Source organism: Pyxicephalus adspersus, chromosome 1 (genome assembly GCF_032062135.1).
Source record: "Pyxicephalus adspersus chromosome 1, UCB_Pads_2.0, whole genome shotgun sequence".
NCBI lineage: Eukaryota > Metazoa > Chordata > Amphibia > Anura > Pyxicephalidae > Pyxicephalus > Pyxicephalus adspersus.
In genome coordinates, this window is record NC_092858.1 from 113,422,821 (window position 1) to 113,439,417 (window position 16,597).

The 16,597-nt window shown below is 38.3% G+C and overlaps 1 protein-coding gene across 1 annotated transcript; it reads right to left on the reverse strand.

Moving 5' to 3' along the window:
• Positions 1–757: 757 nt before the first annotated feature.
• On the reverse strand, positions 758–12,601 carry CFAP276 (cilia and flagella associated protein 276). Its single transcript, XM_072424243.1, has 5 exons — positions 12,448–12,601; positions 9,172–9,288; positions 8,456–8,571; positions 6,130–6,245; positions 758–894 (listed from the first exon to the last, which is right to left on the reverse strand). Exons 1-5 carry the CDS (start codon positions 12,520–12,522, stop codon positions 824–826), a joined length of 495 nt encoding a protein of 164 aa, XP_072280344.1. The 5' UTR covers positions 12,523–12,601; the 3' UTR covers positions 758–823.
• Between the last annotated feature and the right edge of the window lie 3,996 nt (positions 12,602–16,597).

Genomic DNA, 16,597 nt, shown 5'->3' on the forward strand with positions numbered 1-16,597 from the left:
ATGGATGATATAAACCTAATTATACTGATCTATTTGGGTTTTAAGTTTTTTTACACTTTGAATATTACTCTGTCCCCTCTCCCTTGGCTTTCCGGGGTTGCAGCAGTGAGGAGAAGACTTCAGTCAATGAGTAAAAAAAAACCCACAAAGTTTTCTGACCAGTCAGAGCAGCAGGAGTGGTTTTGAAACACATGGTCAGCAAGTGTAGGCCTTTTTTCCCTGATGATGGCAAGGTCAATCTCAATGATGTTTTATTTTTCATGGATGCAGGGATTCCAGTGCAAGTAATTATAGATCTAGTTTTAAGTCTGATAATTGAGTTTAGGTGTGCTTTAATTCCCCCAAACAATAAACTTGGTGAAATAAATGTGGAGTTGAAGCCCTAAAATATCTCTGTACCCCAGCTATGAATGTTGGAATTATAAAATCACATGTGCAATTTCTGATACTCAGGCACGGACAGGCTGCATGATGTGTGACCAGTATTGCATTTGGTGTTAAACTGTGCTCCACTGCATTCACATTCATAGAAAATAATACTTGCTATTTTGTTTAAACAGACTTAAAACAGTGTTTTAAGTAGGTCAGTCCAATACATAAAGACTCTCATACAACACACACCCACAAAAATGATATGTAATAAAGAAAAAAATGTTCAGAGTAGCAAAGTACCTTTACAAATATCTTCAATAATAGCCCTTTAAAATGTGTTTATAGACTGAAAAATATAAGTTACAAAAATCAATGATGCATACACTTGTGTCTTAATGTTTATTTTTGCAGTATGACACTATTCTTTCACTGGACAGGGGCATATTTACAATCAGAAGCTGTAGTATCCACCATCTTGTTTCCGAGAGTATCCTCGATTGGTTGCAGCAGAGTGATGACCAGCTAAATGTGAAAAGAGAAGAGTATTACTTTACACAATGCAAATGATCATTGTCTAGTTTCATTTAAATTTTATCTTTTTTTCAAACCATCAGAACTGGGAACATTAATTTGATTATTTATGTACAGTTGTGCTCATAGGTTTAAATACCCTGGCAGAATTTATGAAATGTTTGCAATTGTTTGGAAAATAGGACCATATATGCAGAAAACCGTCCTTTTTTTTTTTAGTGAGTCTGCACAGAAGAAACAATTTATTACCACAGAATTGTGTGTGCCCTTTCTAAATCATAATGGTAACTGAAATCACTCAAATGTATCTGCCAAAATCTGACCTTGCGGGTTGGGTTTGTTATGCCTCTATCAGGTAGACCAACCACAACTTCCAGGATTTTGTTGTGATCCAAAGGAACAGACACAAGCCACTTCAGCTGAAATACAAGTTTACCTGCTAACAAGTAGTTGTAGTAGTTGGTATTTCAAGATGGACAGTGAGGATGTACTTGAATAGAAGTGGGATACACCATTGCGTTGCAGGAAAAAGCCTTTACTGAGCCAATGCCACAAAAACAGCCTGCTTCAAATATGCAATACACAACATAGGCAAGCCTTATAACTTTAGGAACAAAGTCCTGTGGAGTAATGAGACCAATATTGAATTTTTTGGTCACCACCAATAATTGTTTTTCTTTGGGTAGAGGGCAACAAAGTTTATGATGAAGTATACTATTGTAAAGCATTGAGGAGAGGATCTATTGTTTTTGGGAAATGTAAATTATGGCAGCACAGGAAATGATGTAGAGATGTAGACATTTTCAGCAACTAATACCTGCTGATCTTGCCTAATGTGTCCTTGTCACTTCCTGTGAGCGTAACAGATGGCAAAATCTTATCTTACTTGTGTAAACTATAATTCTTTAATGTAATGAAGTAGAACAAGGGCAGAAATGATTGAAGACCATTAAAGATGCAGTGAAGGGAAGGCAGTGTGTACTTTGCAGGATGTTGGTAAGCTGAATATGTTACATTTGTGTTTTTTAGTTTAGATAAGCTTTAGAGGACAACTACACCTTAGTTTTTAAAAATCAATATAGTAGTGAGCTTAGGAAACTTACTAAGTGATCATTATGAATGCTATAGCTTTTTAAAATAAACTGCCCTAAGGCCTGTTACACAAAAGCAAATCCAAGCATTTGGGCATTAGGGCAGGAATGATGAAACAACTGGAGAAACTGGCAGGGAAAGTCTGGAGGAACCCTCTCTGAGGTACAACTTGAGGATCATCAGTCTCCTAGAATCTGTTAGTAATCTTTCTTGACAGTGATCCTTGAAGCACTTTGGCTGACCTTCCCATGCAGAGTAGAACTTGTAAAGAAGCCACAAAGAATGCCCTGTACCATGAATACCATCATCGTCCAAATATCTTAAAGGCCTTTAGGGTCCAACATGCCTTAGTAGCAGCGGGTCATAAGCTACGGATAAGTAAATAGATTGAGTTTATTCCAGCTTACCCAGCCATGCTAAACAAACCTGACGGACGGTTCCCACACTTCCTTAACTCTGGAATCATAAAATACTATGTCGATGGCCTTGATGAAGGTCAAGCATCAACAAGTCCAAAGAGCTCCAGGAGGGACAGAGAGGGGACAACACCTTCCCGGAGAAGCCAGGGACCACCCTCCCCTGATTAGAAGGTGCAAACCAGCCAACATAAGACCAAAGGGGCAGTTGGGAGGCTATTATCAGCAGATGCGTTGCACTTGATATAGCGTTCAGTGGATGACCGTTATTTTTAACAGTTGGATTTACATTCAAATCCAACCAAATTACTTAAATGTGAGACTCACCACTACTGTGCAGAAAAATGACAGCTAAAGTATGGTTTCACAATATGTGGCTTCCTTCCGGATCCACAGTGAGGAACTGCATTCTATATGTCATTATCCCATCAGGAAGAAAGGAAGTGCCTTACTTGTTTTACAGAAACGTTGCTTAATTTCTTGGTACAAATGGACACCTTTTACAAGCTTCGTTCTTTAGTTTGATTGTTCTTTTAATCCAATAGATAAACATTAGATATTTGCTTTTTAGGAATGGATCAGCATGTGACATCCCTGCAGACCTTCTCACATCACTCAACTATATGCAGAGGCTTCAATTGTTGGGAGAAAAGGGCACTCCGCTAGGATATCCTCTACCTATTCTGTTTAAGGATCTATTTCTTTTACTGGTATCAATCTATTTGTGTTAGGACACTGGATGAAACTTGGAACATGGAATGTTAGAAGTCTCTGCACACCACAAAAGCGGTTCTAAGCAGTCCAAAGAGAAAGAAGAAATAAGAAACAACAAACAACATAAATTCCACCTCAAACAACATGAATTCCATCTTATGCAGAAATCTTGGGTGGGTTCAGTAGTTGGAGCCCCGCTAATGGTCGGAAGGCGGTCGTGCAAATTTTATTATACAAGCAGTATGTAGGCCAACTATCCATTCTCAGAGTTTACACGGAATATGGGCAATGGGTGATGGCAATGCTCAGATGCGGGCAAAGGGAACTTGTAATTACAAATATATATGGCCCCAACTTTACTGATAAAACTTTCTTCCACAATTTAATAAAAGTTTGCTGCAAGTACATGGTGAAACATAGCTATATCATTGAAGGTGATTGGAACACAGTGCTTAACCTAAAGGAGGACAGAATGGGCCCGATTTATTTAAGCTCCCCAAGGCTGGAGAGGATATACTGTAGATGGGTGATCCAGCAAAACCTGGAATGAATTTCTTCAAAGTAATTTGCTTTTTGCTAGCAAATGTTTTGAATCCTGGACCAGATCCATTAATGTCGCTAAAAGTGAATAAAGTACCAAAGAAAGAAAGTAGATGGGCAGCAGAATGTGGGTTCTGGGTAAATAAATATTTTATCATGTATTTAGGAGGTGGAAGGACCTCCCTCTGCTATTTAGATGCTATCTTATCAAAATTTTACATTTTTCAAGATTGCTGTATCCCTTACAGACGCTACCACTGTTGCTAAGGAAATCCGAAATTAAGAGGCTGGAGAGAGTATTTGCATATTTCTTTGGAGAAACAAGAAAACGAGCATACACATGCAAAAATTTAAATTACCAAAAAGCATACTAAGGGCAAATCTGCCCAATATACGAATGTACAATTTGTCAAGTTTGTGCCAGGGACTGGATTTTGGAAGCCAATTTCTATATCATTCGGAAATTAGAAGAAAGTCTGGTATGCCTGTGGCCCCTTCAGCAGATTGCCAACCCTAAATAAGCAAAACCTAGTATTGCCGGACACCATTATTGTCTGGAGAGAAATCAAAAAACTGTTTGGGATTTCCAGGCCCACTATCACCTAGTAGGATGCCCATTAGTTCCTCACCAGCATTCCCCCAGGGTGCTGATTCAGCTTATTTTCGAATTTGGGCCCTTAACAACATGTTTACTATTGCGGATCTCCTGGATACACAGGGGATGCTGTTTCCTTTCTGAGAAGCAGGAACAGAATATGGTATACCAGCCTCCCATTTCCTTTAATGCATGCAACTATGAATCTACATAGTATGACATTGGCTCCTCGCCAGATTTTTTTACCCACAGAGGGAACTAGAAATGCTTCTACAGGAGGGAGAACAGCGCAATCCTCTGTCCTTGATACATGCGACATTAGGAGCCATAGCAATGCCTGAACTCCCCTCCCTAGTCCCTTAATTGCAAAATGGGCATCATTTATAGAACAATAATAATATAGAACAATAAAAAAGTGTTAACCAGCAAAAGCTGGCAGGAAATTAATTTAAAAATCATAGCCTTTGATATAGCTCCTAGCACAAATTGGCCAGATAACAAAACAGCATGCCCAAAGCGTGAGCTACACCATCCTAACCTGCTGCACCTGCTTTGGTATTGCAAAAACATCCAGTCTAAAACAGTGGATATCAAGAGTTCCCCCCAATTTACAGGAGGTCAGAGGGATCCTTCATAAACTTCTGTCAACTGATAAACTAAATGCTATGCTGAATTAAAAACCAATACATAACATATTTATACAGGGTGATCATAACCCCCCAAACGTCTCCTCTCAAGGGAGAATAGATTCAGTTCAGCTTATCTCTCCTCATAGCTGAATCCCCCCACTCCTTTTATTAGTTTAGTTGCCCTTCTCTGCACCTTCTCCAATTACACAACGTCCTTTTTGTGAACTGGTGCCCAAAACTGGACTGCATTTTCCAGATGTGGTCTGACCAATGCTTTGTACAGGGGCAGGATTATGTCTCCATCTCTGCAGTCTATTCCTCTTTTAATACAAGAAAGTACTTTACTAGCTTTGGATATTGCAGCTTGGCATTGCATGATGTTATTACGTCTATGATCTACCAGAACCCCCAGATCCAGATCCAACCAAGTCTGCTTGTACATTGTAGACATCCTGTATAGACATAATTCCATTACATAGTTTGGTGTCATCTGCAAACACAGACATCGTACTTTTAATCCCAAACTCTATATCATTTATAAAGATGTTAAACAGTAAAGGTGCCAACACTGAACCCTGGGGTACACCAATAATAACAGACCATTCAGAGTATGAATCATTAATCACTACTCTCTGGATGTGGTCTTTAAGCCAGTTCTCTATCCATTTACTGATTGACTTTTCTAAACCTATTGAGCCTAAATTACTTATTACCTGTCTGTGGGGTACAGTGTCAAATGCTTTAGCAAAGTCACTGTATCAACTGCTACTCCACTGTCTACCTTTTTTCCTACTTCCTCATAAAATAAGAGTAAATTTGTTTCACAACATTTGTCTTTCTTGAAGCCATTCTATCACTTATAATATAATTTTCAAGCAGAAACTCCTCTATGTGGTTCTTTATCAAACTCTCTAGGACCTTTCCAAATATAGACGTTAAACTATCTGTAGTTACCTGGAAACGACCGCTCCCTTTTTGAAGTTAGGAACCACATTGGCCTTACACCAATCCATTGGTTCCATGCCAGTGATTTAAGAGTCAACTAAACACTCCAATGTGTTGCAAGAACTACAACTACTACAGCTGGAAGGAATATGATGTCATCTTTACCTAGGCGATGTAAATGTTAATAGGCTGAAACTTACATGGAAGTAAAGTTTAAAGAAAGTTTTTCCAAGAATACAAGATATTCTTATTAGTACAGGGAATTATATATACATCTGATATTTGTGTTACTTACTAATGGCTCCATCAACGCTGTATACACTGATCTTCTGTGGACTCACCCACTGTCTAAATCTTGTTTTTTCCTCTTGAGAAGTGGGTAATTCTTTAACTCTGTTCTTTAAAATCCTCCTGCGAGACAATAACACATTCGTACAGTGATATTTCTGATATTGACACCTTACTGGAATTTAGCATCTTAAGCTAGAACCAAGTCAAACAAATATTTGTGCTTGCAACCAAATAAGTATGTCATTAAAGATGCGGCTTGATGTTCATTATTATGACCAAATCTAATAACGGAATATAATAATGTACGTATGTGTGTATATATGTCTTTGTACTCCTCAGGTAATGTTTTCAGTGGGGTCATTACTTACAGGCACTTTACTTGTCTGGGTATTTTGATTTGCATGGAAACAGCCATGCTAATAATTAGGGGGGGTCCTTGCTTAAAGGCAGATAAAGCAGCTGCCTTAGGCCCCATAATTGCTAAGGTCTCCGTGCCGTGCACAGCATGGCTTCATCCACGCTGGTCCCAACCCCCTGTGCCATCACATCGTGTGCCTTCTCGGACCATATGTGGAAATTTCATGAATGGCCCCTGATGGCATCCTATGCAATGGTACAAAGTCCACCCATAACCCATACAGAGCATCTGAGACATGCATGCTTCCCCTTCTGGTCAGCATTACATCACACTCCCTCAGGCACCACTAGAAGAACTGATGGTGTCCTATGAGATAATCCTACCCTCGGAATGCGTACTACCAGCTGATTAGGTGTGTAGTATGATGTCATAATCAGCTGTGTCTGCTGTTTGTGTGCCCATCTCCTATCTTTTTCTATGGGATTCTGCTTCAGTCTGAGCTCCCCGAGAGTCGGCGTGTTCTATAGATCTCAAAGATCAGCTGTACTGCTCCCTGCCCACCTTGTACTGTGAAATAATCCTACCCCTCGTACACCAGCAACATGAGAGCTGTGTCTGTGTCCATGCTGCTGTCATTACTCCCAATCTATAAACCTTCATATCTCCCACATCGATTGTTGTGCAAATGAGAAATTTTTAGTGTACACAGGGAACCCTGAAAAACTTATTTTCAGGACCCTTAACATAAGTTGCCAGAAACCGGGTCTCAAATATAAAATCCTAATAAGAATCAGAGATCTTTTCTCATTAAAGTGGAACTAAAGTAAAAATAAAAAAATGACACCTTAACTTGCGCACATCCGTGATGTATGCAACTGTATTTGTCAAAAAATGCACATCACCACCTTTCTATTTTTCAGTGACAAAAGTCCCTCTTAGGCATGCCTGTTCTCGGAGGCCAAGCTTCCTGGGATTTGTGACATGCATATCTCAGCGGGCTCTGCGCTCCCATTTAGTCTTTAACGCTGGCGGTGGTAATGACACAATGGTAGAGGATTTGCCTTTTTATTTTTTTTAAAAAAGGCAATAAATGAAAACAAAGCAAAGGGTTATCTACCCTTTTATATAAAGTAAAAATTGTGGTGAATCGCTATTTCAAGACCAGGGTCCCTAAATTAAGTATGCATATTGGGGACTACTGGGGGCCACTTCGATGACATTGAGTATAAGGGTACTGAAAATTGTCTGTGCGCTGTGGTGCCTCAAATATAAACTTGCCTGCTCACTAAAGTTTAAGGCTACGTTCAGACTAGCAGTGAGGTTGCGCTGCGGTGACACCTTCCTCATGCCATGGAACTCTGGCTAGGGGGGACTCTACCGACTGGAGCTAAATCTGCAGATGCTGCAGTACAAGGGACTGAGCGGCTGGCGGAGTGTCTGTTACACACACTGTAGATGGACACTTCTCTGGAACAGAGGGATGTTGCCAACTGAAAATTTGGCAGCCAGTGAGAAACACTCGTTGTCCACAATTACCGATCCCAAGTTAAAATTTTGTGCCCATCATATCATGCTAACCTGTCACACATAGCTATCCCCTTATTCTCTATGAACCCCAATTTCTCTGTAAATTCTCGCTATAGAAGGGGCTTTTATTGACACGTGTGAGAACAATCAAATGTGGCTATTGTTCTACATTTTTTTAAATGGTGCATGAGTTTATAACATTAAAATGAATAACATAATTTAATAGAAACAACCCAGAATCTAATATTGTCTACCCAAAACTTAAAACTCAAGGCATAAAAAATACAAAACTAAAGCTATCATACAGTGATATAATGAATTATCTTTTAACATTAATAAAGTGTGAGGAATCTGGTATCTAAGATTTCTAGCTGAGTTTAATGACTTAGTTGCATTTTTGGTTGTTTCTGTCTTCAGATTGTCTTGGTTATCTTTTTTGACTCACCCATGGTTGTCTGTAAATGTCTCCAGCTGGAATAGTGTTTCATTACGGTTCTTCAGGAGGCTATCATGATGGTTGTACATAGATTTTAAATTGAAGTCTAAGCTGTCAGCTGGAGACTAAAACACAGGAGCAAACACATTACTGAAAATGTACATATATCTATACCTACTGCACACATTTTAAATCATAGTTTTAAACAAAAGAGTTCCACATGCCTGTACTCACTTTCCTACCACAACAACAATCTGGCATCGTTCCATCTGCTAAAAGAGTCCACATGGTTTGCCATGCTAGTTGGTCCACATGGCCTAATGCTAGTTGGATAGCAATGGTAGATTTAAAATTGGAGAGTTAAGTCTACTCAGTCTTTGTGTAAACATGTTTTTTTTAACCAATCTAAATACATTTACTTACATTTACATGCCTATTTGAATCGATGAGCATATTGATAGGTATATATGAGTTTTTTTTTCTTTTGCAATAATTAAGAATTCAGCTTTACTGTAGCAATCACTTTATGATTTTATGCAGTGGAAAGGCTGGAATGGCTCATGTCTTTTTTATTACATGGAATGTGGGTCAAACAACAATTTTATTTCGGATTGTGCAATCTATTACTCATAAACATACAGTGAGAATTGAAGACTTTTATTGATTTGCCTTTGTGGCTGTTAGATGATATTAGTGATAGTACAGAATTGTTTGATATTCCTTACCTCTGGGTCATTATAATAGGCAGACCTTCTTGCACTTGATAGAGTGGGAGTTGCATTAAGTCGGTCCCAGGGATCTTCACCGCGTGTTGCATGGAAAGATTTGTGGTAATGCAAACTCTGAAATAAAGATAAAAAAAAAAACTACATTCAAGTTGTGTTTTTAAATACTTAATAACACATAACCCTTTTGTTGCTGTAGTGTTTTGTTTATTTGACCCCTAATTTTTCTCTTTCATTTCCTACAGTACCCAGTCTGTGAATTTCTTTTTATTTTTTATTTTTAGGTACATTTAACACCTACTAGCAATTGGTGAACAGTAAAGGGGAGGAGGGCAAGAAGTAAACACTTTGTGGAAGGCTTGTTTTAAAGCACAGCATTTACCATAATGGCCAGGTCAAAAATCACTTGCCGAAGTGATTTCACTTGTGTTCTACCATGAATTAAAATTTCACCAGCAAAGTGAATGTTTATTTTCTCATCCCCTATACATTTCTCCACTGTATAACATCTTCTAAATGTAAACCTAATTTAAAATTCTTGTTATCATTCTTTAGAAATAGTTGCAGTGGCCTCATCTCTCAGTGATAGGTTTGCTTTCCAGACCTCTGAATTATCTGGTAGTTATATAGAGCAGCGGTCCCCGACCGGTGGTCCACAAAACTTTTGGTAGTCCGCAGCTTTGTCCCTCGTATTGACACAACCCTCCCACTCACCCAGACCTGCTTGCTAAGTATCCTGGAGGGACAGTAGCGCAGGGCTGTGGACACAACTTTTGCTGCGTCCACAGCCCTGCGCTTCTTTCCCCCCTGGAATTTAACAAACAGGTCTGAGCCAGCGACAGGAGACTGGCATGAATGAATCACTCTGGGGGAAATTCCTTTCTTTTTTAGTGACACACGGCTCACCACGTATACACAGTCTAAATTCGATTAATTTAGTGGTCTGTGAGGTCGGAAAGGTTGGTGACCACTGATGTAGAGTGTACTAGAAATTCCCATTAGTTCAGTAAAATTACTTGTTTTCAAGTCTTGTTACATTTCTTACTTTGAACACAACCATAATAATGTATGAACTCACATAATTCAGGCATCTGACCAACACCTGCACACAAGTGCAAAGATTTTATTTTAATCTGAGAATATGCAGTTCAGGTTATGGTTTAAATTTTTATTTGATGCAGCTTTGTTTTATGTTTATTAATAATAATAATCAAATACTCAAATAACTGATAACTATATGTATTTGTTAGTATTTTGATATAATCCTTCTAGTGATTAAATTTATTAGTATAAGATAAACTATTGATCAGCTTATTGATCAGTGCTTTAGCACTCTGCTCATGAAACTGTATAACCCTGGACCTGTTACTGATTTGTTTGTGTATTTATTCTGTACCCAGTCCCTGCCATCTCTTGTTGTGTTAATGTGCTTTTAAATCACTTGACCTAGCTGAAGGGTAGCTGACCACTATGCAGGGCACTAATAATCTCTTCCGTAGAAGCAATCTCTAGAAACTGTATTATATAAAAATATTTATTTTTCTTGTTAACCTAGTTACCATATCTTTAAGCAGGATCAGAGATGTACCTTTTACCCTTCAATTACCGGAGATCATTGAGGCGAAGATTCTTTTAGTCCAGTGGGACAATATTTTACAGCAGCTTGTAAGCTATTCATAATATAGTTTTTCTACACACGAACCTGCTCCAGATTGCTAGACATATACCTACCTCTAAGATTGTCATTGTGTGGCCTGCTGTAAATAACACACTGCATCTGCTTTATTTGCCCCAGCTTAATGTGTAGAAGAAGGTCCCTTCATTTTCTAGAGAGCTTATTTATTTTGTGCCCAAAGGTGTAGTTTCCTCATAAGAATAAATAGAAATTACTTCTGTGAAATCTCTTCTGTAAAGAGGAAAAGGTAAATTAGGTCATATGGGCAGTACGGTGGCTCAAAGGTTAGTGCTCTGGCCTTTGCAGCATTAGGATCCAGGTTGGAATCTCAGCCAGGACACAATCTTTATTGAGTTTGCGTGGGTTTCCTCCCACAATCCAAAAACATGCAGTTAGGTTAATTGGCTTCTCCCCAACATTGACCTTAGACTGTATTAGCCCCCCAGCGGTAATCCGAGTGTGACTCGGGGTGGACTTTACCTGCAAGTAGCGGTAATCCCGAGTCACACTTGGGGTAGCTTTAATACAAAAAAAAAAAAAAAATCTTGCTCCATTGTCATCCTGCTGGTCCCCGCAGGTCCTAGGGATACGTCCTGCTCCTCCGATCTCCAGCCGCTCAATGCAGAGACGTTCTCCGGGGTTTCCCAGTGACGTCGGTGTGGGTGGGCGGGCGGATCGGCGGGAAATTCAAATAATTTTGTATTGGATTCAATATAAAATAGCTGTATTGAGTCCAATACAAAGAAATCTTTAAATATATTATATATGCTACTGTACACGTAAAAAAATAGTTGAACATGTAACAGATTTTTGTGTTGTTTTATTTAAAGTTTATTAATAAATGTATTGAATTTAATAAATATTGGACATAATTCGGTGAGTTATGACTAAGAATTATAGCCTACAATGTAAAATAAATTTCCATGCATAAAAAATGTAACGCTTTTTTGAATGGAAATGTGGATGAAATTAGAACGCTAGGGGGTTAAAGACATATGACTGGGGTAGGGACATTAGATTGTGAGTACCTTCAAGGGACAAATAGCGTCAAGACTATGGACTTTGTACAGCACTACATAATATGTTGGCAATATATAAATACTGTGTAATAATAAGGGCATGCTGACATTTTTCTGCTTTTTTTGACAATGAAGGAATGATGGCTCACTGATCCTGGTGGTAAAGGAGCAACACATCCAAGCAGATGAATGTTCTTTCTACACATTTTTGTTATTTGATCACTGGGTACTATTGATTTGCTAATGACAGGATCACAGGTACTTCAATTGATTGCCCAATCAATTTATCAACAACTTTTGTGCAAAAAAATCAATTAATTCAATTGTTGTGATCAGTTTTAGGTCGATATAACATTTCATCCTATTAATCATGTAATGAACTGAAATTATTGCATAATGTATGGCTAGCTTATAGAGGAGAGGGGGTAACTGGGACCATCTAGAAGATTTCTTCACTATTTGTTTGCATCAATGTATTTGTCAAAAATAAAAGATTTCAGTGTCTTAAAACATTTCCACTCAACACTCTGTAAATTCTACATGGAAGCCACTTTCTGTCATATATTTGCAGCATAATCTTACCTGTGTTTCTTTTCCCTGGAAGGAGTTGTCATTTTCATACCTGGGATATGGAAATGGGTCTCTTGTAAGGGGCATGATGTGAAGCAAGTCCTTGGTGCAGAGTGACAGCAGTATCAGTCTGTAGGAGACTTTCAGCTGTAATGGTTTTTGTTTATATTGGTTGCTAGGTGATGGAAACAGAGGGGTAGCGTTCAAAGACCAGGAAGTGTGACAAGGTATGCCACTACGTCCTGATGGCCATTATAAAGTAGACTTGCATTCTTTCACCAAACCCAATTCTGTTTGTACTCTTGTAGTCTAGCTTTGTTCATTATCTCAGTTTGTTAAAATTCACTTTACTTTCCCTGCCAATGTTCAAATTGTACATTGCCAAATACATGTGTTAAAAAGAATATTAATACAATAAATACTAATAAAAAATATAAAATAACATATAAAAAATCATTTGTGTTTATATTTGGCTAGGTTCAAAAGTTACTTGCAAGGCTCTGATGCAACCTTTTTGTTGCTTGGCCCTGCCTCCCATGTAATTGGACAGAGGAACGCAGTGTAAGCCAAAACAGTCTTGGGCTTTTCTTAGTAATGTGCGGTAAAATACACTGTTTTATGTGAAGTGCTTTGCAGGTTTGCTTTTGAAAAGTCTAACTAGTTTTTGATAACCAAAATGTTATATAGTTTTTAGTAAACTGCAAATTAGGGGTTTATTTACACATATAAATTGAAGTGTGTTGCAGACATTACCGCAGTGCAAGCCAAAACTCTATTAGCACATTGTTGTGTCACTTATTTTAATGGCAATGCAACACACTGAGGTAGCACACCACTAATGCACATGCATTGCAGTTGTCACTACTGTGCTTGGTATGCGGAGTCCTAAAAAAAATAGTACAATACACGTCCTTTCTTTAGTCTTGTTTTGTGCAGTGAACAGTATTGTTCTATGAATTGGCACTTATTTGATGTTTTGCTGCTTTTGCTCAGTACAAAGCTGCAATAACATTTTTTGTTAGTAGGCAGTCCTAGTCCAAGTGACACGCTCCTATCAGGTATGCCAGCACCACATTTTTTTTTTTTCCCCACACACATCTACCCCAAAAATATATGGACATCTTTAAAGAACCTATTATGAGAGATTATGTAAACTATCATTCCTCTGACCTGTTTTCATAAATATGTATATGATATGTATGTATATGATTTTGGCAATGGCAATTTATACAAACTAAAATTACAGGTTGTGTATAGCATTCTTTACAAACACAATGTCATAAACTACAAGCTTTTAAAGAGAAATAACCGTTTTTTGGCCATGTGACTATTTTTAAATGCCATTGGACTTAGCTTGAAAAAAAAGACATTTAAAAAAAAGGATCCTTATCATGGTGTTTTATCTTTGTGATTTCAGCCTATTGTATGTTGTTTGTACTAGAACTATGCTCTGTGAAAGGTGCAGTACCTGGGTAGGTTGGTATTACACTGTAGAGAGTTATGTGATGTTCATGTTTTTGCAGTGATTTCTGTGAACTGTTTGCAATCCTGCAGTTCATTCCTATGGACAATAAAAGTAATAATATAAAGCTGAATGTATTTCAGACTTTATAAAAAAAATTAGCTCCAGAACATAAAATCCCATTAAAGATATAATAGTCTTGCAATTAGCAAATTCTTACAGACTGGTTTTCAGCAATAAAGGTCCTTTAGAACCCATTTTCACCTGAGCAATGCACATGTGAGTGTGGTGTCCAGTAATCAAGGAAGCAGGGTAACTTGAACAAGGTTTATTTACAGGATTCACCAACTATGTACATGAGCAGGGCATGGGCAGAGCAGATCAAGAACCAAGAACAACACCAATATAGATTGTCTAAAGGTGCGTACACACTTCCAATTTTTATCGTTCCAATCGAACGACGATCGATTGGGCGAAAAATCGTTCGTAAAAAAGTAACCAACGACGCCGACGAACGAGGAAAGTCGCTGGAAACGAATGACCGGACCGACGGATCGGATTGGACGACGATCGTTGAACATCGTTCGTGTGTACGGTCGTTCGTTGATTGTCCATGGTCAGAGCATGCGTGATGAACGAACGTCCGTTCACTTTCCTGTCGTGCACATAGTTCCTCTATCGCTTAAACGATCGTATCTATTGTGTGTACAATATCTACGAACGATCGTGTCGTTAACTCTATGTGCAGGATCGGTGCTATACGATCGTTCGTATATATCGTGCATGAACGTTCGTCGTTCGTTTTCCAACGATAATAATTGGAAGTGTGTATGTAGCTTTAAGGAGTAAACAACTAGAACAGTGACATCTACAGGTCAGAACAATAAATACCACATTTCCCCTCTTGTACAAAAGCTTTTTTTTAAAAAAATATGTAACAGAATGCAAGTAACAAGAATGTGAAACTTTAACACAAAACAGTACTATGCAAGTGTAGCCCTGTTATGGGGAGGTCATGTAAATGACCCTCAAAAACCTGGCTATGGCGCTAACCTGTAGATAACAGAGAGGATCCTGGGCCTTCACTATGTGGAAGAGTGAGGATACTAATAAACTTAGTATGAACACACAGCTAAATGAACACACAGGTTGGAGTATTTGTAAGCTTTATATCTCAAAACAGTAACAACAATATTTACAATCAATAAACTTCAATGAGTACACATAGCAAGAGTCCTGAGGAGAATTGTGCACAGATATACTCGGGTATATATATATATATAGTCTATAACCACAAATACCTCCAGTTATGATTAGTGTCAGGGTGAGTTGCAGAGGCCTCTGGAGTTGATTATAGCAAAGATAAGTACATCTGATGAGATGATCCTGAAAACAGCAGCAAGGAGATCCTCCAATTGGCAATTGGGCTGTGTATGCTGCGATCCTGCACTTCCTGCATTTCCTCATATCCTGGTGGGGTTTCTAAGGCCACTATCAGGGGCAGGAAACACTTCAACAACTTTATTTTGCATTTTGCTAGAAGATAGAAAAAGGCAGTCCCCTACACAAGTTAACTACATCACATAGTCCTTTGTCCACACAGGTGGTCTTCTGGACAGTTCTGGTACCTGATCTCCTGTTTGATCATCAGTAGGTAATTGAAAAAATCCTTCATCAAATAAAGCATCTGAAAAGTCCTGCCTAACAGGTGCAAGACAACTGGCATTCTATATACATTCATCAGACAGTTTATAGGTGTAAGGTCCTCGTTGCCTCCTAAGTGGATTAGAGAATTTGGATTGTCCTTGTTTCAGTTCTGAAAAAGGACCCACAATATCAATACCAAGCTTTTCCCAAGCAGAATCAGCGAATGGCACTGGCCATTCAAAACGTTGGGTTTAAATCCACTTTTATATTATTATCTTGGTAATCCATTGACATCCTTGCTTTGAAAACATTGCATTCATAAATTCAGGGCTTCTAAAAACCAGACTTCTGCATTGCAGTATCCCATGCAACAAGCATTGTGGAGCTACTAGGCAGCTCACCTGTGTTGTAGCACACAGAAACTCATTGCAATGCTTGGTGGGGCATTGCATTAAAAAAAAGGGTCATGTGTGATTTTTATGAATCTTAGGGTGCGTTGGTAGCCTATTTATTTTGAATAGATTGCCTCAACATAATGTGTATACATAAAAGTGTAAATAGGCGGTAGCCAATTATTTATTTGGCCTTACTAAAATCTTTGGAATTGCTTACCTATGGGAAGCTAGAAGATCTGGAAAATCTCAGTAGATTGTTTAAACAAAATGATCTAAAAAATACATTTTTTGTTTTCTAAAAAATCGCTGACATATTCACAGGACATAAATAAAGCATGAAATCACACAAATGTCCTAAAACATTTTCTAAAATTCTTGTAAAACTTTGAACATTAGCTTGGACAGTTTTTGTTATTTCTTTTTATCCATTTCTATATTCTAGAACTTTGTGCTGGTGCAAACACCAGTATTACATGTTACAAATGGCAAAAAAAAAAAAAAAAGTGAGTAAGGTATAATCTAATGAAACTTATAGGGCAGGGCTGATGCAGGGGAGTAGAGAGGTGTGTCCCTGTACTAAATCCTTCCCTCTTCTTGATAACATATGAGAGCTGGAAGCACCTGTTCTCTATTGTACTTCACCTCTGCTTCTTTTCCT

Coding starts and splice junctions, on each gene's coding strand:
- CFAP276 (XM_072424243.1), bottom strand. CDS start 12,522: ATGCCCCTTACAAGAGACCCATTTCCATATCCCAGGTATGAAAATGAC. Junction 6,246..8,455: donor ACATTTACAGACAACCATGG/GTGAGTCAAAAA, acceptor ATTGTCTCGCAG/GAGGATTTTAAAGAACAGAG. Junction 895..6,129: donor CAGCGTTGATGGAGCCATTA/GTAAGTAACACA, acceptor TTTCACATTTAG/CTGGTCATCACTCTGCTGCA.